The sequence below is a fragment of the Abramis brama genome, assembly GCF_963993115.1.
Source record: "Abramis brama genome assembly, chromosome: 25".
Taxonomy (NCBI): domain Eukaryota; kingdom Metazoa; phylum Chordata; class Actinopteri; order Cypriniformes; family Leuciscidae; genus Abramis; species Abramis brama.
The window spans coordinates 13366098-13390719 of record NC_139987.1 but is presented as its reverse complement, the minus strand read 5'-3'; the positions used below and the strand labels follow the sequence as shown (position 1 = coordinate 13390719).

The 24622-nt window shown below is 39.0% G+C and overlaps 1 protein-coding gene across 2 annotated transcripts in view; it reads right to left on the bottom strand.

Moving 5' to 3' along the window:
- Positions 1-10051: 10051 nt before the first annotated feature.
- Positions 10052-24622, bottom strand: part of LOC311076109 (ras-related protein Rab-38-like) — a 39258-nt gene continuing 24687 nt past the window's right edge. Inside the window, exons 1-3 of one of the 2 annotated variants that reach the window (XM_084104008.1) lie at positions 15772-16036; positions 13087-13367; positions 10052-11834 (exon numbers count right to left, since the gene is read on the bottom strand). In XM_084104008.1, the coding sequence (XP_083960134.1) occupies positions 11682-11834; positions 13087-13367; positions 15772-15982 (645 nt within the window). In that variant the 5' untranslated portion in view covers positions 15983-16036 and the 3' untranslated portion in view covers positions 10052-11681. Of the gene's footprint in view, positions 11835-13086; positions 13368-15771; positions 20060-22201; positions 23142-24622 lie in introns of those variants that run through there. The other variant, XM_084104007.1, reaches the window with a different exon arrangement.

Sequence of the window (24622 nt, the reverse complement as noted above, 5' to 3'; positions counted from 1 at the left end):
TCGATTGATGTATAACACAAGCATATAAGATAAAAATTATTATTATTATTATTATTTTTTTTGCACTGATACGGAAAAAAACGAGCCTATCGCGCCGGCGCGATAGCCGACCAAAGGGGGTTAAAACAGAGAGGTTTTTCCTTAACAAGCATAAAACATAATATGTCCACCCTGTTGTGTCAAATTAAACTGGACATGAAAATGTTTTTGACATGAAAATCTATTTTATATATCTATTCAAATTCTTCTTTAATGATAATCTTCTGCTAGCATGTCTTTCTTAGCTAGTAATGGCCTTTATTAGCTTAAAATGTCCACCCTGTTACACTGCATTGTAAGTAAGTCATGTAACAGGGTGGACAAATTCCATAGAATGTGATTGTGAACTGTAAAATATTTGGTCAGGATTTTTAGGTTATAGGCCTACTATAGCCTGAGCTTGACCAGTGTGTTTTTAAGATAGACAGACATTATTGACAAGACTAAAAAATGTTTTCAACAAACCTGCTCATTCCAAAATCAACCAAACTGTATAGGAATAACCCATTTATGCCAGAAACTACCATTATATGTCATTCAGATGTGTCAACAAATCTGCTTTAAGTCACTAGAGAGAGAGAGAGAGAGTGCAGTTAAATAACACTTTTAGGTTTTACTTTTACTTACTCTTATGCGATTAGAAACTGACAACTTTTCCCTTCTATGAGAAAAATATTGTGAATGAATCAAAAGCCGAACGCTTTCAATCGCTGCCCACCTCATCACTACTAAATATTCGAACCGCCCTCCACAGCTCATTCATCATGGAGACATCCAAATTCATTCTTTCTCTCTTTTAATTAAACTCTCTTCCTATTAGACATGTCTGGAGGGCAAGGCCCAAGAGTGCCAAACAGAACAGAACGGGACACATTATGTCCTCTCTCATTCACTTGTGCTCTGTCTAATTACAGGAAAGAGCTGATTATACACCTCTGCTCTATGGCCTATTTGCAGAATCCACTGCAATGCAAACCAAACTGCGAACAGTTTTTGTTCCCATAATGGTTTGGATGCGGAGTAGACTGAATGAGTCAGGACATTTTTAGCTGTATTCTGATCCCTCTGCGACCTAAACGGAGTTAAACATTACACATTACTGCTGTGTGGTCCTCATAAACCTGCAACATAACCATAAAATCTGGGACAAAATGTCACCCCCTTTGACTTTGTCTGGTGCCATAGAGTGGATGGAGAGGCCAAGGCAGACATAAATGAGCTTACTGGAGCCAGTGAGTCACTAGACCAGCCAATATAGGACATTATCTCCGGCCATGACACTGTCCTTGTGTTTTATGGGGAAAAACAGGTTTTTTCTTGGTCGCTTGGGTCTGATTGTAGTCTCGCTGTCTCTGTTTCACAATTGTGGACCTAGGCTGGTTTTGCTTTAGGATGCAGATTTTACACTAAATGGTGGCAACTCAACACTGTTCAACAATTGTTTATCATACAAGCGTTATCCCAAAAAAATCAAACAAAAACTTTGTGGACGTGGCTTAATTTTTTGTCAAAGTATAAAAATGATTAAATATTAGTGCTGTCACAATTATAACACTGCCTGCATGGAATAACAACGCCTGGAGGTTCATTGGTCTGTTCAGATAGCAGAGACAAACAATTCTTAAATGAATAAAATAAAATTAAATATTATTTATTTTATATTTAAAATTTAGTGCTGTCAAATTGATTTATCGCATCTTACATAAAAGTTTGTAAATACATTATGCATACGTATACACGGTGTATATATACACATACACACACACTGACCTCAGAGCTGTACAGTTGTAATTATTGACAGGCAGCTGTATTGGACAGATGTGCTCTCTAGCTCTGATGGGATATGTGCAGGCATATACTGTATGGTCTGTACCTCATTTAACATGAATCTATATTCTATATTGAGCACTGGCTGCTCTTGATTCACTCTAGTCCGTTGAGAGTCCACTCCGGGGTCTATTTCAAATGTCCCACTTATTGATGGAAGGAGGTGTGCTAGTCTTGCCTCAAGACAATGACAGACCTGTGATTTGAACAAAATGGCATGCAATGAACCCTGCAACTTTGTGAATTGAAAATGATCAATGAGATACAAAACATGACAATATTAATGCAACATTTTGAAACCAAATCTGTCTTATTACTGGACTAACAAAGGATTTATAATCTTCGAAGTATATTTTGAAGGGCTGTTTTAGGAAAACACAAGTACGTCACACACCTGAGCAGTAAAAGATTCAGTCTTGCGCTCGACTGATGTCGTCACCACACATCCTCCTCCAGCACAGCCTGTTTTGACTGACATACATTTAGAAGGCTGTCAAATATCTGTCACTTCAGACAGAAGAGACAAAATGTGTTCATTGATTCCTGAAATAGCCCTGAGAGTTGATCCAATAACAGGGACAACTTGCATATTCAGCATCATGACTTCATCAGCATCATTCTACTCATCTTTAAACAGGAAATTAAACTAATGTCATTTCTATAATAGATATGATGACTCACCAACCTTAAAATATTGACACATTTGCAGATTGTGACACATTTGCACAATTGCAATGTGGTTGTTAAGGTTTTGAGAGTGTTTTTGGGCACCTTGTAATGTGGTTGCTACTAGGGTTACTATGCTGTTGCTAGGGTGTTTTGAATGGTTGCTAGGGTTGCTATGCGGTTGTTAGGGTGTTATGAGTGGTTGCTAGGGTTGCTATGCAGTGCTAGGGTGTTCTGAGTGGTTTATGTGGTTGCTAGGGTCACAATGCAGTTGGGTGTTTTAAGTGGTTGTTAGAGTTGTTGTTCTGGGTGGATGCTAGGGTTGCTCTGCAGTTGCTAGGGTATTCTGAGTAGTTGCTAGGGTTTCTATGCGGTTCCTTGGATGTTCTGAGTGGTTGCAATGCAGTTGCTAGGGTGTTTTGAATGGTTGCTAGGATGTTCTAGGTGGATGCTTGGGTTGCTATGCAGTTGCAAGGGTGTTTTGAATGGTTGCTAGGTTTGCTATGTGGTTGCTAGGGTGTTTTGAGTGATTGCTTTGTGGTTGCTATGGTTTCTATATGGTTACTAGGATGTTCTGAGTGGATGCTAGGATTGCTATCCAGTTGAATGGTTGCTACGTGGTTGCTATGGTTGTTGCTTATTGACAACAAGATGAAGTACAAGAAGATGAGGTTCTGGTCTCAATATTTTTTTTTTCATTTTATCATCTGCCAGTTCAAAAATCATTAGTCTGATTGCTTAAAAAAGCATCTTGCAATAATAATCTCATTAAAGGCGCCACTCTTTTTTCTGTAGATTTTAAAGGGATGTGTCATCAGTTTTTGAAGATCATCTTTATTGTACCCAACAACTAGTACACAATACATTTTAAAATATAACATGTATAATATAATGCTGATCATGTTAATCATCACAAATGCTGTTATAGACCCTGATAGTGGATTTACATTAGTGGAGTCTGACAAGCTGAATTAAAAAACAGCATTTTCAAGGCATCAGCCCTGCTCACATCCACACATTAACTAGGTCAGTGTTTTGTCTTGCTAATACCAGTCAAGTGATTCACTCTTATAGCTACAGACATGAGAAACAGTCTGAGAAAAGAAAGGAATGGACATCATAATGGACAATATCTGGCTTTTTAAACATCCTAAAAGCATTTGATTAGAAGTAAATGAGCTCTTCTGTCTGTTATGATTTAAACCCAGTAGATCCAACAAAATCCAGTGATCATCTTTTTCTTATTAAGAACTTGATTGTGTTTAGAATAGAAGAGAACTGCATACTGGACAGTATACACTACACACTGCCTATTGTATAGTATTGCATGCTGCAAAAATAGTATGAATAGTGTGATGGAATGCTATTCTAAACACATCTGATATCTTTATACACAGTTTCTCACACAAAGTTTCTCTATCCATGAAACTTAGTGTGAAACTGGCCATTTTCTCACATTTGGAGTGACTGACTGATAAGATCAATACACGAGATGAACTATAGTTATACAGTATACTGCTGGATACGTGTTAGTTTGAATCTATCAAATCAGTATCAATTATTATCTCTCCATCAGTCACAATATTTCCTCTGACTGTGTGCATCAGGGTTTAAATTGCACTACTGGCCACCAGATGTACGGCACTGCAGATATAAATGTACCTCAAGACGTGAAAGACATTTTAGAAACTGCAGTGTCTGTGAACATTGCCATTTTCATATGCAATACATATTTCACACAGTATATTTGAACACATAATTATAATAATAATAATTATTATTATTATATGCAAAATATGTCTAGGATATTTACACACATTTTATTGTTTAATACTACTAACAAAAATTAAAACAATAATGTTTATTATTGTTGTTGTTAATTTTTTTTCTCAAGAAGTGAGAAAGACATTTTAGAAACTGCAGTGTCCATGAACATACTGTAATGTTTAAATTTGAGATATATTTTCAGTATATTTCCCACATATTTTTAATAATAATAAATCATTATCTAACATAATTAGAGATATCTAACATAATAATAAATCATTATTATTATGTTAGATATCTCTCCAGTATATTTTTTACACATTTTTATTATTTGATTATAAGTAGTATTGTTTTATCTAATTTTTTTCAAGAATTGAGAGACATTTTTGACTTTTTTTTTCATTTACAACAACACTAGTGCCATGGTTTCTGTTGTTGTTGTTTTGTTTTGCCATCACAATGCCATGTTTTTTAGGACAAACCATAGCAGTGCAATATTTTTGGACTTATCATGGCAGTACCATCATAATCCTTGAAGTGTAGGCTACATCATGTACAGTACATGGTACTGCCACAGTATGAGGAAAATAAGAAAGCGATTTCTATCTCTATAAGTCTGGACAATGCAAAGTATGTGAGTGGGAGGATGTTTATGTGTGCTCATCTCCATCTAACTGTGTGTGTGTGTCTCTCTATATGAGAGTAACTCTGTGTGTGTGTGTGTGTGTGTGTGTGTGTGTCTTTATATGAGAGAGAGAATTAGTGTCTGTGTGTCAGGCTGTGTGGGTGTCTGTGTGTGGGATGCTCTCTCCAGCACAGCTAATGTGAAGTGTTCGGAGAGCTCAAGAGAAGCGCATAGAGCTTTTAATAAACATAGGTAGCCATGCAAATGTCCACTCCCCCATAAACGCCACATTTAAGGCTCTTCTATTCTATTTCAATGGCACCACCTGAACGGCAATTATGTCATTAAGCATCTTGTTGGATCTAAAAACGTCCTCCTGGCGTCCTGCGCAGGATGTGCAAAATTCCCCTTCCAACTCAATTTTCTGCTTTCATCTTTATCTCTGCGTATCTGCGAGAGTTGCAGAAAACGACAAAGGCATGGGGATGTTTCAGCAAATTAATAAGACTGTTTAATCAGACTTTTTTTGATGAAGGGCTGAGGAGGAATTTGCTCCTGATGCAGCTGGTATCTGTCACAGTTAGAGAGGAGTAACACCCTCACTCTCTCCATCACATTCACTCGTTCTCTCTCGCTCACTCACTCGCTGGAATTTGAGACTTATTATGAGCAGTCTGCCTCCAAAGCTAGTTCCTGCGCATAAATTATTTTAGCATGCTTATATTCTGCTGTTGAAAATGCAGTTTGCTTGGCTTTGTTTTTTGTTTTGTTTTGTATGGCTACTTAATTATTTTAAGTAGCCTACATGCCTTGAATGGACAAAGATAAAGGGATAGTTCACCCAAAAATGTCAATTCTGTCATCATTTATTCACCCTCGTGTTGTTCCAAACCAAATTTCTTTCCTCTGCTAAACACAAAAGAAGATATTTTGAAGAATATGGGCAGCCAAACTGGCCCAAGGCCCCATTGACTTCCATAGTATGGAGGGAAAAAATACCATGTAAGTCAATGGGGTTCATCAACTGTTTGGTCACTGACATTCTTCAAAATATCTTCTTTTGTGTTCAGCAGAAGAAAGAAATTCATACAGGTTTGGAACAACTTGAGGGTGAGTAAATTATGATATTTTTTTTCATTTTTGGGTGAACTATCCTTTTAAATGTTGCCATGACTTAAATTGTTCCATCATTATTACAATTACCTGTTTAGAAGATGGGGATTTCTTTAATAGTATCTTCTTAAGAAGAGCTATATGCAAATTATTACTTTTGTATTATTTAATTTGATTTGATCTAATGTTTTCTAGGAGAAATGTACTACTAAATGTTATGGAAAGCAAAGTGTTTTCTTTTTCGTAGACAATTGATAATCACATAAACACTCATGAGACAACACTCCCAATAGTGGTGATACGTGAAAAAAAATGGTAAATGTGTAAAATGCCTGCATGGTCATTCATTCAGCGAATGATTCAATGACTCATTCTGTGTTCATTACACATAAAAGACACACTCTCATTGCCCACATACTTACGCAACAACGAATGTTGATTTATGCATATAAATACTGTTTCCTGGAGGGAAACGGGGTACAACATATGACTTTGGGATATCACGCTCATGAGCCATTTGCTGAAGACACCGTTATTCACGCCTTAAAGGTCAATGACGAATGACGACGTTACCTGTCCACAGCATATAAATGCAGACACATGCGACATTCCCTTTGTTCAGTCCAGCTCTTCACTAAGCCTCCGACTGTGCAGGGTTCAGAGGTGTTGGACCTCGTTTCCCTCCTTCTGGGAACAGTAGTTATATGCAAAACTCAACGTTTTCATTCAGTCGGTTCACTTGGTACAACACATGACATGGGACATATATTCCCGACCCGCAAATTTGCTGAACTAAACATAAGGGACCAGCACAACCACATGCCCCTTTTCCCTTTTCAAGGGAGCGATGACCCGTGGTAAAAAGTACCTGCGGGGAGCTCGGACTAAGCTACCATTGCCACAGTGACATCTAGTCTGTAAACCGGACATGTGTGGTGAAGCCCAACTGGCAGCCGCACGAAAATCTTAAACCATGCCCATAATGTTTCCATGCCCCTTGTAGAGTGTGCACGCACCCCTGCAGGCAACGTCTTATGTGCTATAGACATAGCTCTCTACAATCCAATGCGAACCACTGGAAAGATGACAAAAAGCTTGTCAGTGCACAGCCTGCATCTGCTCAATGGACCTGCGTAGAACTCGGGCACAGGGCACAAAGCAAGTCTCCTGTCTTCCTTTGAGTCAGAGGATTTACAGGGCAAGCAGTTTGAATGAGAGCACACTCCCGACATGACTTTAGGCATATAGTATGCCCAGTTTTAACGTAACCCCACCAAACGCAAATTGGATGCAAGAGGGATGCACCAACAGTGCATGAAGATCACCAACGCGCTTCGCTAATGCCAGTACCAATGACAGCATCCTTAGATTCAAGGATTCTAAAGGCTCAAACAGAGGTTCACACATAGCCTCCAGACCTATGATCAGGTCATGACGGCACCATTAATTTTTATAACAGCCTAAAAACACTGAGCCTCTTAAAGCCCAAAGTATACTTCAGCCCGATTTTTGTGTCCGTGCGGACGGTGGATGTACAACAGAGCATTTCCGAGTGACTTGAGCACTTGGAAAAAGTCCACACACGCCAAATGCATCTTTCCACTCGCACAACCAAAAGAGTATACTTTGAAAGGCTCACGCTCATTGGCGCAGCACCATTAATGCCCTCATGACAAGCCGAAACGGCCATCCAATAAACTTCCAGAGTGGAATGGGAGTGACCTTCCTATGGAAAAGAAATTAATATCCCCTCAATTGGGCAATGAAACGGAAACAAAGATCTTCGCCTGCCCCAAGTTTCAAATACGCGCTACTTCAACACAACGCACTTCAAAATGCAAGTGCTCCATATTGTAGCTATCAGATTCTCCTTCTCAACAGGTAGGCCCCTAGAGACCACTGTTCAGGTAGAGGGTGCAGAATCTGCCTCCTGCCTGGGACAGCAGGTCCCTGCATAGGGAAAGACACCACGCTGTCCTTAACCGCAACGTCATGATGCTTGCGTATCATGTCTTTGCTGGCCAGAAAGTAGCCACCAAAATCAGTGACAGACCTTCCCCGCCGCACCCTTTCCAGGGTAGGCTGTATCAGTTCCCCCGGTGGGAAAGCGGACAGCTGAGTCCTGGGCTATACATGAGACAGGGAATCCACCCCCAGCTGGGCACTCCTGTCCATAATCAAGAAAACAGTGCGGTTTTCTGCAGGCGCAAAAAGATCCACATCGGCCCTGCCGAAAACAGATCCCAGATCTGCGCCACTATTCGAGGATGCAAATGCCACTCCAGGGGGGACCGCAGGTCTGCCCCATATCAGGACTGTCCGTGCCAATTGTAGCAGGGGAAGAGAGCGAGTACCCCCTTGCCTGCTTATATACAACTCCACTGTCGTATTTATCATTCTGACCAACACATGTTTGCCCTGCTGGGCCAAGTGTTTCAGCACCACGAGAACTACTTACAGGAGAACTACGAACAATCTTATGTTCTGATGACACAGCAGAGACAACACCGCTTCTGCACATCTTACAGGTTTGAGTGGTGCTAGGGAATTGTAGGCAATCCCGTTGACGGAGACCTCCAAAGTTTTCTGTGCCCGGGTGGACTGTGGCAGTATGCATCGGGCAAATCCACCGATATATGCCAATCCTGAGGATGCAGAGGGCATAACAGGTGACAGACAGGTGTGTTTGATTAAGGTGACATGCAAAGTGACATGATCTTCCCTGCTTGAAAAATATAGGCAGAGCATTTCTTGTCTGCATCCAGCGAGACAAAATCATCCTCCTGACAGTCAAAATTCTGCTCAGACTCAAGGGCAGCCAGAGAAACCTTGTCTCCTCCTCGGCCTCCACGCGATCGTCCCCAACTCTCTGTGGCCTCCAAAAAACGGGATTGCCGCAAATTGATCAGTGAATGGAACAAATCAGTAAACAAATGAATTTTTGGGGGGAATGGATTAAAACAGTCGAGAGTCATTCAAATGACTCAAAATCCCCACCTACCATCCAACTCACCTGTTATGCTTGTTGGTTCGACTTAAAAGTATAAGAAAGTTTTGTGTTCTTGAAAGTTGTGAACTTCAGAATAGTAAGTAAACAAAATGTAAGTATACTTACGTAATCTAACAATAATTTTACACTTCACTGCATGTTATGTCCAGTGAATTCGGATCACTAAATCAAAGTTTTTTTATGACAGCATACAGTCAGGGTGAATTTCCAGAATTTCATTTTTTAGGAGTTCGACAATACTTTTAGAGTAACTGTATCATTGTGACTACAGATATAAAAATAGAGAACAAATAACTCGTCAGCTTGGAGAGTATTTGCAAAAATTAAGTTTAGAATATATCAGGCAAGTTTGAAGAGTCCATGAGGATAATACCTTACTTTCACCTCACTCTCTATCTCTCTTCTTAAGCTCTTATGTGCTGAGTAATGGCACTCATGTGACTATGAGAAAGCCTGTGTGTTTTCCAGAAACCTGTGGTAGTCAAATCTAATTCCTGTGAGAAAAGCAGATGCAGTCATGTGGTCCATTAAGAGGACACAAAGGTTCTCAGAGCACTGGTGTCCTCACCCATGAACATCTAGCTTGCATGGCAAATAAATGAACTCAACACTCGCTAGAATTCTCATTCTAGAAAAAGTGAGTGCTAGGCACATTATCGATTGAATCTGTGTTCTGAGTGAATTCTCTGAATTTTGGGTTTTTGTAAGGATTTCCAGGAACCTGGTATGAATCACCTTCTCAAGCTTTATGAAGAATCAAAGCACAAAAGTATAGCCTGCAGAAGCTTGGACGCAAAAAAAGCGCCATGCAGTTGTCATGGTGATAACACAAGAGTTGAGTATAGGTGGGAAAATAACTACAAGGCTGTAATTTGTCTAGCTTTCCCACAGCCTGTTATTCTACCTGAAAGATCACGTTTATGTTGTTATACATGCACTTAAATATAATTGGTGATAATAACTTTTATGTTAATAATGCTAATCCTGTAAGAATTAAAATCCAGTCAACAAAACAAGAGATTTATTTCACTCTATAGCTTTAAATGTAGACATTATACCACACATTCTTCAAGCGAATATGTGACATAGCATAAAGTATTTCTTCATACTTTGAAACAACTGACAACATTTTGACAAAATGGCTCACGAACACTTATTTAATGATACAAAACAATACAATCCCTAATATACAACACCTCCCACATAGACAAATACTATCTGAGAATAAAAAACTCTGTTTGCAGCAGGTGCAGATGGATAAGGCTGTGGATCAATATACACATTAAAGGATTTAAATAAAGCACATGGTGATGTAGGGAATCATGGGAGATTTATATAATGTCAATGAGTCATACACTGAATCACTGAGAGATGCAGAGAGTGGAATAGGAGTGAAGGGGGGAAGGATGGCAGTAGATAAGAAGAGCCAGGGTGTTAGGAGATGGAGTGGATGAGGGAAGAGGTTGGCAGCTCTCTTTTTAGAGATACAGTTTGAAATATCTACTCTCTGCAAACATTTAATAGACATTTAGCCTGATTATTAACACTCTAGACATGCAAGCATCAGAATGCAAGTTCAGATCCCATGAATTAAAATGATAAAAATCCCATAAAATAGTATTTATCTTAGCATGCCAGTCCATTAACAGTGTCAACAGTATCTTTTTTTCTGTATTGTGACGTATATTATCCAAGTGTAACGGAATATCGAAAAAGAAAAAGAAAGCTGGGCGGGGATTTGGTCCATTGGTTGTTGATTGGATGGAGGCAGATCTTAATGCTTGTGCAATCAATTGTAAGAAAGGGGCGGAGTTTAAGCAGGCTAAATAATTGAAAAAGTCTGGGCCAACTTTAACAAAAACTTTTTGCTTTTGAAATGAGCAGTTATCTCTGATGAGAAATCCAAAGCAAAATATTGATGACTCATCCTGCACTACACATATATTTGTCCAATCAAATGCTTTCTAGAGTGAGAATATCCCTCCCACAAATACCACCTGTACCACCTCGTGACATAACTAAAGCATACCTGTTTATTTAAACAAAAAAGTGAAAGAAAGAAAGAAAGAAAAAGAACAAGCCCTGTGGTATGTCCTACTTAAACTTAAAGAGAGAATAAAACTGCTCTTAGTGCAACTTTATGGGGTCTTTAAAAATGTTTTTGAGTTTAGTCAGAAATATAGCTGAAATGCAGATGCAAACCAGTTCTGAAAATATCTTGATGTTGTACATTTTCATTTGACAACCCCAGTCCACCAGAACCACACACAACTATATTACATACTGATTAAAAGACTCTAGACTTCTAAAGTCATATGTCTGAGTCTGACAGAGAGAAGTTCTCATCTCTCACCTTGTGCAGTCAAGCATGCTAGTCCAGAACTCACACAATTCACTCACAAAAACATAAGGTGCAGCTTCAAACATGAATACATTTACTCTATGTGCAAGCTCAAAGTGTCTGTAATTTAATGCTGTAGACAGGTGTAACTAACGGACAGATCTTTCTGCTGGTTGCGACTTTTCGATGGTCGACAATAGTGCTGGAATCAGAGGGATTCTGATGTGAAGATCTACATCCTCTTCAGTCCAAGGACCACCAATGCTGCTGCCATACATTGTTGCCACCTCCTCTCAAGGTTTGAAACATGCAGAACAGGTCATTTCTTTACCAGAGTTGAGCTGAGGAGAGATGGTATCTGGAACTACTGATTTCAGGATATCGTTCTCACTGGCAATGATGTGTTTCACTAGGAAGTTGGCAGCTTCGTTAATGTTGAGGTTTTCCTTAAATTTGGAGAGAGAGAAAGAACATACATGAAACTTTTTTTTGATTACCAGGTTTCAAAATGTTCAGTTTGATCATTCGGGAAGGAGACTGTGTTTGATCTCATCTCCCATTGAACTTGACCTGGGAACAGGAATGAATTATTAAAACCCATGAAAATGCTCATAGCTGGAGATTAATTTAAGACTGACTGGACTCTTCATTAAGAATGGATAGAGGTTCTAAAATAAATGAAATAAATAAATAAATATATGCCTTTGAAACATCTCAATGGGATTTAATGAGATGGCCTACATGTACCAAAGGTCCATTCTCCCGTTTCCCTCGGCAACTGCTCTGCATGTGAGTGGCAGCTGTAATTAGCGTGCAAATATTAATAAGCTACAATCAGAAGCTTTAATCAAGCGCTAAAGGTTCTGACAATACAAGTTATATCAAAAGATATTTGTTAGTATGCGGTCAGCAGGCGAGAAAAGCTATTTTATTGTAGCCTACATAAATGGGGTCCCCGCTTATTGTGAACGTGATTTCGCCAAGTGCAACGTTCAATCAACCAATCAGATTTGAGGGACAAGTTTACAGTTTGTCAAGTTTAGGATTACAATTGAGGTGCTTCTACATCAGTGTTATTTACCAATCATTTCCCTTACTTATGGGTAGGGTTAGGACTAAATATTCGGGCAGCCATCACATGGCAAACTCTCTTTGTTGGTAATCCTCCACACACTTTCACAATTGGATTCAATTTATTGTTGGTGACAAATACACCTGCAAATACAAAAACGTGCTTTTGCGTGACGCACTATTCACACCAAAAGGACAAATATGAATTCTAAGACTAATGTTGAATCAGTGAAATAAAAATCAACCAATGACTTTCCAAACTAGTACTGTGGCGGTACCCTGGTGGTGGTAACAGATGGTAAAACCATGGTATTTGATATTTAACACTAGAGATGATTACTATATTCATAAACCATAGTATTACAAGGTACTCCAAAGAATACCATGCAAAACACCGTATTACCCTGATACCATGTCCAAAAACGTGTCTTTTGTTAGTTTAAATTCCATACATGAATACACTTAGTGAATATAGTACAGTGGCATATATACAATTAGGGTATGGTATGGTATTAGCATCTAAAACCCTCACTATACCATGGTTCTGTATATTAGTAAGTGTGAACACAAACATTCTCTGTCATTACTGTTGCTCCATCTAAAATCACAGCAAATGTTATATTTTACCTTAGCAGACGTCTCAAACCAGCCCACAAATCCATTCTCCTTGCAGTACTGGTCCATCTTCAGGCCGTTGTTAGTCATAAAGTCTCTATTTTGGTCGCACTTATTGGCCAGGAGCACTGTGGCGACACTCTGGCCATTTGAAAGTATTAATTTTGAGTCCAGATCCTCCTTCCATTTGGAGACTGCCTCAAACGTGCTGGGTCTGGTAACATCAAAAACAATGAATGCCCCCACGGCCTCCCGGTAATAAACCCGCGTCATGTTCCCGAACCTCTCCTGACCTTCCAGTGCAGATGGAGAGGGAGGAAAAAAGGTACAAAACAATTGGGAAAAGCACAACACAACAAGCCAAATGCAGCACAGATATATTATTCCTGTTCAAAAGTTTTGGGTTGGTAAGATTTTTTTGTTTTGTTTTCGAAAGAAGTCTCACCAAGCAAGGCTGCATTTATTTGATAAATAATACAGCAAAAACAGTAATTTTGTGAAAGAATTATTTAAAATTCAAAATAACTTTTATATTTTAATAAATTTCTACTTGTAATTTATTCCTGTGATGCAAAGCTGAATTTTCAGCATCATTACTCCAGTCTTTGGTGTCACATGATCCTTCAGAAATCATTCTGTTTTGATGCTCAAGAAATATTTTTTATTATTATCAATGTTAATACAATTTTTTTTTTATTTTTTTTTTTGGAGACCTTGATACAGCTTTTTCAGGATTCTTTATTGAATAGAAATTTCAAAAGAACAGCATTTATATTTTTTTATTATTTGTTTCTCCTCGTTTTATCTCTTATTTTATCCCTTTCTTTCTTTGTATTATATCTGAGCTCTTTGAAAGTGTACAGTTTGGTACACTGTGTTTTTTTTTTGTTTTTTTTACTGTCACTTTTGATCAATTTAATGCATCCTTGCTGAATGAATCTATTTATTTCTTCAGAAAAATCTTAGTGACGTTTGAACACTACACTAGTGTATATTGTATAAATAAATTGCATAGACAGACACAGTAAGATATTTTAGCAGCTCATGCCAGACACTCTCAAATTCTAAGAAAAGGCCTGTGCCAAGATAAATTTGGCATGATTACATTTATTATAATGAATCTACAGGACAAAAACACATGAGTCTATACAATTCATTGTGTAATTTCCAGCAATGTGCATCGTTCTGAGCGCTATTCACAGCAAACTTTCTTATTCAGTCGAATATGCTCATTACTGCTGATTTTTTCCAGCTAATGGCACATTCCATCTGTGTGCCTTTCTCTTGTCTGACTCTGAATGCAGCCACTCTTCTGGGCTGCCAACATTACACAACATTTCCTAGGACAGCTGTTTCCCTCAGTTAGTTCTGTTATTTATTTCAAATTAGAATCAGGAGGTGCATGTTGATCTCCATGAGTATGACAGCAGTCTGTTTCACACTAGATGAACCACGAAACACGAGATGCTGTATTGGTTTTGATAATCCATATGGGTTTTGAGATATTACACAGGTGTTGTAGGCTACAGCAACAACAACAATGAATTATGAATAATGGATTATAATGTAAATCATCAATCAAGTTGTGTTTATGAAATCATTTGCACTTGAAAACTTAAGATGTGCTGCTGTTACTGCTATCGTTGACTTAAATTTGATGAAATTGTTATGGTCACCTAACTTGGCAACATGTGCGTGCGTTCAGAGAAAACTATTAGTCACTAACAAGGAAAATGAACTCAGCATGTTTCACTTCATGAAATTGTATGTCAGGTGACTTCCAGGGCAGCAACGAGGAGTTTATGAAGCCCATGCGGAGTTTATGACTATGTATGACAGTTTATCATCTCATCTCTCAACAGTAGCCTAAGTGCTGGAACTGGAAGTACACTAACCCGTGGTTTGCTTACAGAGATTTCCCCACAATGTCGTGCTTTATCTCTCTCACATGAGACCTTTCCATGCGGGCACGCGGAAAACGAGTTCTTTAAGCTGCGCGTGCCTGACACGTGAGGAGGACGATAAACATAGAAGAGCAGAGACTTCTGTTTTGGGTTGCAGAATAAGATCAACTAACATTAAATTTCACGTTGTTAAGTCGTAATGGACTAATCTAATATTGAAATTGAGCTGCACATTTACGGACCAGTGTTCCACCGCTAACCACACAAAACAGCCAAAATAACTAATTTATTTACGATAAAACTATTGGCCTACATTTTGGTGGCTTTATTTTAAAGTTCCTAATTGTACAGGCTGCCAACAAAACATCTAATTATGTATTTTACCTTCAAAGTGCCTTCAATTATAGGCACTTTACCTAGGCTACTTATAAAACATTAAACAATAGTTTAAATATATGCTTTGCTAAATAATAATAGGCCTACACAATATTATGTACAAAAACAGTTAAATTATTTTCCATTAAAATTACTAATATTTTTACAGAGTACATTTTTTTGTAAGTAACAGTAACTATTACATTTCGGCGGAATCTATGGTTTAGATTTAGGCTACTATGGTAAGGACGTTATGTTAGCCTACATTAATATTCAGTGTGTTAATGGAATAAACTCCATCACGTGAGGTAGGGCACTTTCTTCATTCTCATTCTATTTCAGCATATGTTTAATAAATGCTGGCACGGATGTGTCTCCTGCTTTGACTCGCTACTGTAGTCTATATACTTTCTCTTACCTGCGATGTCCCACAGCTGCAGCCGGACCGTCTCTGAGTCCCAGTTGAGAACTTTGAGCGCAAAATCCACCCCGATAGTCGCTCTGTAGTTTGCGGAGTACGTCTGATGCACATACCGTTTGATGATGCTGGTCTTCCCTACTCCCAAATCACCGATGACAAGAATTTTATACAAATGCTCTTTCTGATTGCTATGCATCGCTGAGGACATGTGTGTGTCCAGAGTTAATCACACTACCTAGTCATCTGTCATTGAACTTAAACTGGCACCGCCCAGGGCGTGGAGAAACTTGTGACCAGCTGTCAGACAAGCTATGTTTGCTCATGGCAAGATTACCTGTTATTCTGCGTTTACTCATGAGGAAATCTATCTATCTATCTATCTATCTATCTATCTATCTATCTATCTATCTATCTATCTGTCTGTCTGTCTGTCTGTCTGTCTGTCTGTCTGTCTGTCTGTCTGTCTGACTGTCTGTCTGACTCTGTCTACAGGAATCTATCTATCTATCTATCTATCTATCTATCTATCTATCTATCTATCTATCTATCTGTCTATCTATCTGTCTATCTGTCTATCTATCTATCTATCTATCTATCTATCTATCTATCTATCTGTCTGTCTGTCTGTCTGTCTGTCTGTCTGTCTGTCTGTCTGTCTGACTCTGTCTACAGGAATCTATCTATCTATCTATCTATCTATCTATCTATCTATCTATCTGTCTGTCTGTCTGTCTGTCTGTCTATCTATCTATCTATCTATCTATCTATCTATCTGTCTGTCTGTCTGTCTGTCTGTCTGTCTGTCTGTCTGTCTGTCTGACTAGAGTATCTATCTATCTATCTATCTATCTATCTATCTATCTATCTATCTATCTATCTATCTATCTGTCTGTCTGTCTGTCTGACTAGAGTATCTATCTATCTATCTATCTATCTGTCTGTCTGTCTGACTAGAGTATCTATCTATCTATCTATCTATCTATCTATCTATCTATCTATCTATCTATCTGTCTGTCTGTCTGTCTGTCTGTCTGTCTATCTATCTATCTATTTATCTGTCTGTCTGTCTGTCTGTCTACAGGCATCTATCTATCTATCTATCTATCTATCTATCTATCTATCTATCTATCTATCTATCTATCTATCTGTCTGTCTGTCTGTCTGTCTGTCTGTCTGTCTGTCTGTCTGTCTGTCTGTCTATCTATCAGTCTGTCTACTATGTATGTACTGTTCACATAAAGGGAGAAAGAAGTATATAAAGGAAGAGACGAAAGAGGGGGTGGAACTGCATTCCACACTTAATCATGGAAACTGTGAAAATAACACAACCACGCAAACTCCAGCCTTGGAGCACAGCATCTCCAAATACCTCAATACTCCAACTATTCACCCTGAATATTTTTTTTAAACGATTAAAATAAAAAGAGAGAAACATTTGTAATTGAGCCCCCTTTAATAACACTCAGGTAAAACCAATATTTTTTACACGCTTTGAAGAGAAATAAAAAATACTTATCCACAACATAAATAAAACCTCCAAGTAACAGAAATATTGCAAGCTACATTCGTCCCACTGTCACAAAGCTTAATCCACTATGACCATCATATTGAATAAGCACAAATATTTAGTAGAAAAATACATCACACACACGGTCGAAATCTACATTCTATGAACATCTTGTCAGAAAAGGCAAAGAGCGAAAAATGCAAAAGACTTATAGAAAATGTACAAAAGTTCTCAAAAGAACATTAAGCACTTATTTTAGCTAATGGCACTGTTCTGCATGCAAACATGACCATATTACATTACACATATTCAAGAAGAATATTGCACATTGATTAAAAGAATATAGATGTCTGTTGGTAGGTACAATGTGCGATTCTTCTAAGTCTGAGCATTTTAGCCTAAAGTAGTTCATAAAGTTCATACAAAAAAAAAATCTTATCTTTAATAGAGACTTTAATGTGTTTTATAGGTTTTATCAACAAAAACTGTAATGCCCTGTGTAAGAATCATGTCCACAGTGTAATGACACTTTGTTTTTGGCTCATCTACTGTATTTATGTATTTGGAACAAAAGCCTGAGTGGATTAAAAAAAAAAGGAAATGATTTGCAAATCATATACTTATATTTGTTGAAATAGGCCCTGCATTCATATATATTGCTTTATGTATAAATCACTTGTTAACTTATATTATTCAAAATTTGGGGTTAGTAAGTCTCTTATGCTCACCAAGGCTGCATTTATCTGATCAAAAATACAGTAATATTGTGAAATATTATTACAATTTATAATTTATTTCTGTGATGCAAAGGTGAATTTTCAGCAGCCATTACTCCAGTCTTCAGTGTCACATGATCCTTCAAATAATCATTCAACTAAACATTTCTTCTTATTATTATTATTATTAATGTTGAAAACAGTTGTGCTGCTTAATATTTTTGAAACCATGATACGTTTTTTTTCAAAATAACAGCATTTATTTGAAACAGAATTTTGTTATAACACTGTCTTTACTGTCAATTGAATGCATCCTTGCTGAATAAAAGTATTAATTTCATTAAATGAAAACCTTACTGACCCCAAACCTTTGAATGATAGTGTAAAAAGTTGAGTTTTCTTGTATCAACTATCAGTTTTCATCATTTCCTAAAATTTCAAATTACATGTTTCAAATTAAAATGATTAATCACTAAATACTTCAAGTAATAGTCTGGGACATGTTTATATAAATTAATAAATGTCAGATTTCTGCGGTATCTAAATAAACTTGCCCTTACATTCCTTCTATTTGATTGATTAAGAAAAATATAATAATAGATATTATTTTAGTTATATAAAGTGGCACAACATGCAACTTCTAAACTAGGGTTATAAAGAAAATGACCAATATTTAAACAAACTGCTTTGCGCTCAAAGGCTCAATTTGGTCCTACATTCAAACATTTGCACTTCCCTTGTATGTGAAGAATCGTGCAAGACGTTAAGACATCTTGCTGACAGGCAACAGGAGAGATAAAAATGACATCACCCGGAGCAGGAGTTTTGTTATTTTACACACCTGTGTGGATTGACGTCGTTGGAATGTTATTAAATCTTCCGGTCTACAGACTGACCAAAATCAGTAACTTCTTGGCAAGAAGGGCCATAAACTTTGTCAGAGCACGAGAGCATATCAAGTACATCCTTAATTATCTGAAAAGCAGTTTGGTGAAGTGCCTTTCCCTACGCACATCGGGATTTTGAGGACGGGCTGGATTCCAAGCACCATAAAACGTCCTCAGCGAGTGCTTCTATATTAAGAGTTTACACTCCTTGACATTTACAACTGGGTTTTGCAATCTAAGCAGATGCACGCTCTCAGAAATTGCCTCTCAGTCTCCTTCCTGCGCTCCGAATAATCTCTCAGAGTGAAGAGGAGCTCTGGCTGTAGTGCCGAAGCATCAGCTGGTCGTATATTGGGGAGCAGGGCTCACACAGCGGCAGCTCCGAGGCTGGCGATGTGGGAGACTCGCTGATCGAGTCCACGGAGGAGTCTCTGAATGGCGAAGGTGGTGTCAAGGCGCCCAGATCCTCAAAATCAGTGGTCCTGACCGCACACGAGGAGTCATAGGTGCTGTCAAAAAGGCTGGCAGGTGAAGCCCTGCTACTCCCACCGGCTATGATGCCCCCGGTGATGCCGACCGCGGAACGAGGGTTGGTGTTTGCTACGGCCACCACATCTGCGTAGGTGGTGACAGTGGTGGGATGCGGCCTTTCTTGCGGGTGGATACGGAAAGAGGGGGAGCAGGGTCTAGGGACCGGGGCGGTGGTGTTCACGGCTGTTCCCGGCGGTGACCCGGGCAGCATCATGGTGTTGAGCTCACTGATGTTCGCCGTGAATCGACTGACCACACAGCTGATCTGATCCATGATGGAGGTCTGGGGCGGGCCGCCATGATGCAAGCGCTCCGTCAGGTATGAGGGTATAGTCACCACTGTCGCACGCTCTTCATCGCGCTCTTCCAGTTCGCACCTCTGCAGCGGAGGTCGCTGACACACGGTCGGCAGCGGCGAAGGGGTCCGGGGGTGGTAGGTTACAGGGTAGCGCTGGTTTTTCTGAGACCCGTCGTATGCTAGCTTCACCTGGTCTGGTGGCCGATCACAGCCCTTTGAGAAGGGCTTAATAATGGCCGTCTGGTTGGCCTCTTCCTTTTTCTTAATGTGGATTGAGATCCGCTTCCACAGGTTTGGCCTGTAACTTCTCTCGTTCTGTGCCCAAGTCACCGTTTTGCCATTGGAACTGTGGAAAGAAAACAGCAATGTGTATTTGATTGATTAATTAAATATACATAAATACACATAACAATTTAACATAATTAATATTTAGTATAGTACAGTATAGTGTACTAAATGTTATAAAGTGTATATATATCAATATAGTGTATATCAGTTGAGCAACTACAGAGCCTTCCCAAAACGGAGAAATTGAGACTGAATTTATAGACTTTTGGTATGGATTTATGCAGGGCACAGAATCACCAAAAAATGAAGAGGGACTTTCCCCCACATGGCTGCTACGCCCTTGCTAGTTTGAAACAGTAAGGGCCCTATCATACACACGGTGCAATGCAGCGGCAGGCGCGACGCAAGTGTTTTTTTCTAGTTTCAGCCCTACGCAGTTATCATTTTCACATCCTGCGCCACGTTGTTTAAATAGCAAATACATTTGCACCTATTTGTGCGCCTATGGGCGTGCTTGTCTGAAAACAAGGTGTGTTCAGATGCATTGTTGGTGCGTTGCTATTTTGAGGCAACTAAATTATTATTTTTTTTGTTATTTAAAGAGCACGTTAGTATTGTGCACCCTTAAGGCGGGTGCACTACGTGTGTACTCTGCTTATTGTGCAGCAGCACACAAACTAACCAAATATAAAAAATAAAAGGATTACAATGTATAAGATTAATATTGTGTACATAAAGATATGGTGGAATCCGGCTTGTCCTGTAGAGGGTCTGCTTGCACGCTTTAACCTCGCGCACAAGCAAATCTGTTTGCTCTCTGGAGACGTTCAGTCTTTCCGCTTGCAAATTCTGCTATGTGAATAGCGAATCCACCATGGCGCGAGCGCAACTGGCCTTTAAAGGGAATGTAAAATTACTCTCTGCTTGTTTTTTTGCATGTTACGCCCAAAGCACACCCATTACTCATTAAGAGAATAGGGACAACCCTTTCAGACCATGTTCTGGGCGGGCCGACCATTTTTCCTGTCGTTAAACTAGCAAAAGTGGATTCGGACAAGCCCAAAGTGCACTTGCACCGTGCGCTTTGATCGTTAAAATAGGGCCCTAAAGCTAAAGGCAAGAGAGAACTGACCCTACCATTAGCCATTTAAATCCATCCATTCCAAGCGCAATTACCCTCATCCAGTCCTGTACTTCAGACAGGAAATCTCTAACTTCAGTTCTCCTAATGCACCTGGGGACCCATCAACCCAAATGCACGAAACTACTCAAGTTGCTCCAGGAATGATTCACAGGCAGACAGGGTAATTGGTTGGGGCTCTTTTTCTCTTTCGAGGGGAATATTGGCAGTTTTTTAATGTGCTCTAAAATATGCTCAGTTGGAGAGTTGATTCATTTTCAGTCTAAACTCATTTTCATCCTCAAAAGCAAACCTTTGGCAGGCATTACTGAGAGATAAACAGATTTAATGTGAGCTTTATTTATTTATTTATTTTGTCAGAAGCGGCTTCTGCATTTGAGAGTAGTGACTGCACATCATCTTATTATAAAGAGGAAAAAAAGGATTTTCAAAACTGACATAAAAATAATTGACACGTTATGCCTCATTATCCTTAAATTCATTCAGTGTAAATCCAATTAAACCAAAGAAGCATAAATGAAAAAATAAGATGTCAATACTCAACTTTAGATAGCTGAAAAAAAAAAAAATCAAGTCTGCAATTATGACCAAACATTTTTTTGAAACCTATCATGCAGGATTATTAACAACTTAAACTATTCAAAACAATTTTGGTGACTGAAAAATAAAATAAAATAAAATAAAATAAAATAAAATAAATCTTAAGCTAAACAAAAGCATTAAAATTTGTGACAAAAACTAAGGATGAAACTGAAATAAATATAAAATTACACCTAAATGGTAAATGACAAATGCATATAACAAAACAACATTAACATTAAAACAAAAACTGAAAATATGTATAAAAATCCAAATATTAATAAAAGCTAAAATAGTATATAGTCAAGTCAAGTCAAGTCAAGTGTATTTATATAGCGCTTTTCACAATACAGATTGCATCAATGCAGCTTCACAGCATTAAACCAAAATAACACAACAAGGTTGTTTCTAGTGTAAATATAGTATACTATTAGTACAGTATATAAAAAAATACTAAAATAACACTGCTCTCATACTGACCTTACTGTGTCTGTGCCAGAGCCTCGCCGTCTGAACAGGTTAGCCAAGCTGCTAGACCGGCTAGCGGCCGAGGCAGCTTTCCCGTCACCCACGTGCATCCTCACAACTGTCGACGTAGTGAAAGCGCTGCGTACGTTCCTCTCAGGTTTGGCCAACATGATGTAGACTTTGGGTACAAACATGCAGCACAGCGCAGTAGTGGCGCTGAGGCTAACGGAGAAACACATGGTGATTATCTTGTAGTTTGAACCAAAATAAATTGGCACGAAAGCCAGCCAGATAATGCAGGTGGTGTACATGGTAAACGCGATGTATTTGGCCTCGTTGAAATTGGCGGGGACGTTGCGGGTCTTAAAGGCGTAGAAGGTGCAGCTGAGGATGAGCAGCCCGTTGTAGCCCAAAGGTGCCACCACTCCGAGTGTGGTGGTGTTGCAGATTAGGTGCACCTCGCGTATGGACGGATAGTCGTAGATCACTTGTGGAGGTTCCATGATGAAGAGCGCCACGATGATGCCCAGCTGAATCAGGATCAGTATGAAGGCGATGACCAGTTGGGCACAGGCGCTCATAAAACGAGGCTTCTTGGTGCAGATCTTCTTCTTGCTGCCCGCGAGGATGCGAGCGATGCGGTTGGTCTTGGTGACCAGGGCTGAGTAGCTCATGGCAGGCGAGAGCCCGATGCCTAACCTCTGCAAGTAACAGTAGGCCAAATGCGGCTTGGCGATGAGGCAGAATGTACACAGATACCCCAAACAGATGCCAGCCAGGATGATGAAGCACAGCTCCCTGCTGGAGGACTTCACCACCGGCGTATCGTGGAACCTGATGAAGACTAAAGTGACGAAGATGGTAGCGAGCAGGCCAAGGCAGGCGAAGACCACGGCGGCAATAGGCTCAGGATCTCCCCACAGAAGGAACTGCACCGGGATTGGCTCACAGCCTGAGGGACAAGAATTTCGACGTTAATGTAATTAGGCACTACTACAAGTCTATATATTTATTTATTTAATGGGGACAATATGTTTTACTATCCTCCTGTATCTTTTTCCTGATAGTATTGTAAAAGTTAAATAAACAGCTTAAGCAAAAAAAAGTCGTTATAATGCCATTGCCTATGATTATTTAGAATCAATGATGTGTGACATTTAAACTTGCAAGGAGAACATCCATCGTTATGAAGATAACACAGTAAAACTGGCGGCTGAATTACTGTACAACTTTATAAAACTGTGCAAAAACAAACAAAACCATCCGTTCAACCAAGCATCATGCATTATGCATTACAGGCTGACATCAACAAGCGCTGATATATTTAGCATGTGCGATTTGCATCAAGAGACAGAGAATAAGGATGAAACTGAGTCTTAATTTGGATAGCCTTCAATGAGGTTGATCAAATGAGACTGTGAAGGTTTGGTCTGTTTTTACAGGTTAGATAAACTGTCAGTCCCAAACTAGTGACACCAAGAGCTACTCTGGAAAGTTATCTCCATGATTATCAAAGGCTTTTGTGAAAGTCCCTTTAGGGCAAGTCATCGAAATCGGCAGCCATATTTATAATGCCCCAGGGCAGTTATTCATGCTCCAAAATCTCTGTAAATGTTTGACGGAATTACACTTTAATTACGTTTCAAATCAGGAATAAAATATGACACTAATTTCAGCATAAATTGTGCTCCTTAAACTCAAAAACAGTATTTTTCAGACTGGTCCAGCTAAAGCACATGCATTAATGCTTATATTCAAGTAACAGTAACACTTTACAATATGGTTTCATTACTTAACATTAGTTTATGAATCATACTCTCACAATGATCAAACATTTTTTACCACATTCACTAATCTAGATCAAGGATTTCCAAACTTTTTTGTCAGCCAATCCCCTGACCTTAAATATGTTTTGAAGAACCCCCTTGTCACGGTTCTGTTCAGTTAGTTTAATTTCCATGGACTTTTAGTTTGTTTTTTCAGTCACATGTTCTCCTTTGTCTTAGTTTCCCGCCAATCTTTAGTTTATATGGGCACTGATTAATCGTCATAGCTGCTTATCATTTAGTTCATTATCTCTGTCTATTTAAGTTCCTCTGTTTGTATCACACATGGTCCGGTATTGTTTGTGCATAGAACACTGTTTCATGTTGTTTGCCTGTGTTGAATTAATCTAGCTGTTATTGGGATTCTGCTTTCTTCATCATCTTTGACCTGGGATTGTTACAGAATACCAGACCACTAATGGATTATGCAGCAAAAATCGCTTCCCTAGTCCAAGAAGAACTTCCTCTAATGGACTTTGACCTTCATTTCAGTCAGCTTGCTTTAAAGACAACCTTCGATGATGAGACTTTAAAGTCCCTCTTCTGGGTCAGGGCTAACTACTACCATCCAGTAGACCTCCCAGTAGAGCGTCTACCCCCGATCCAG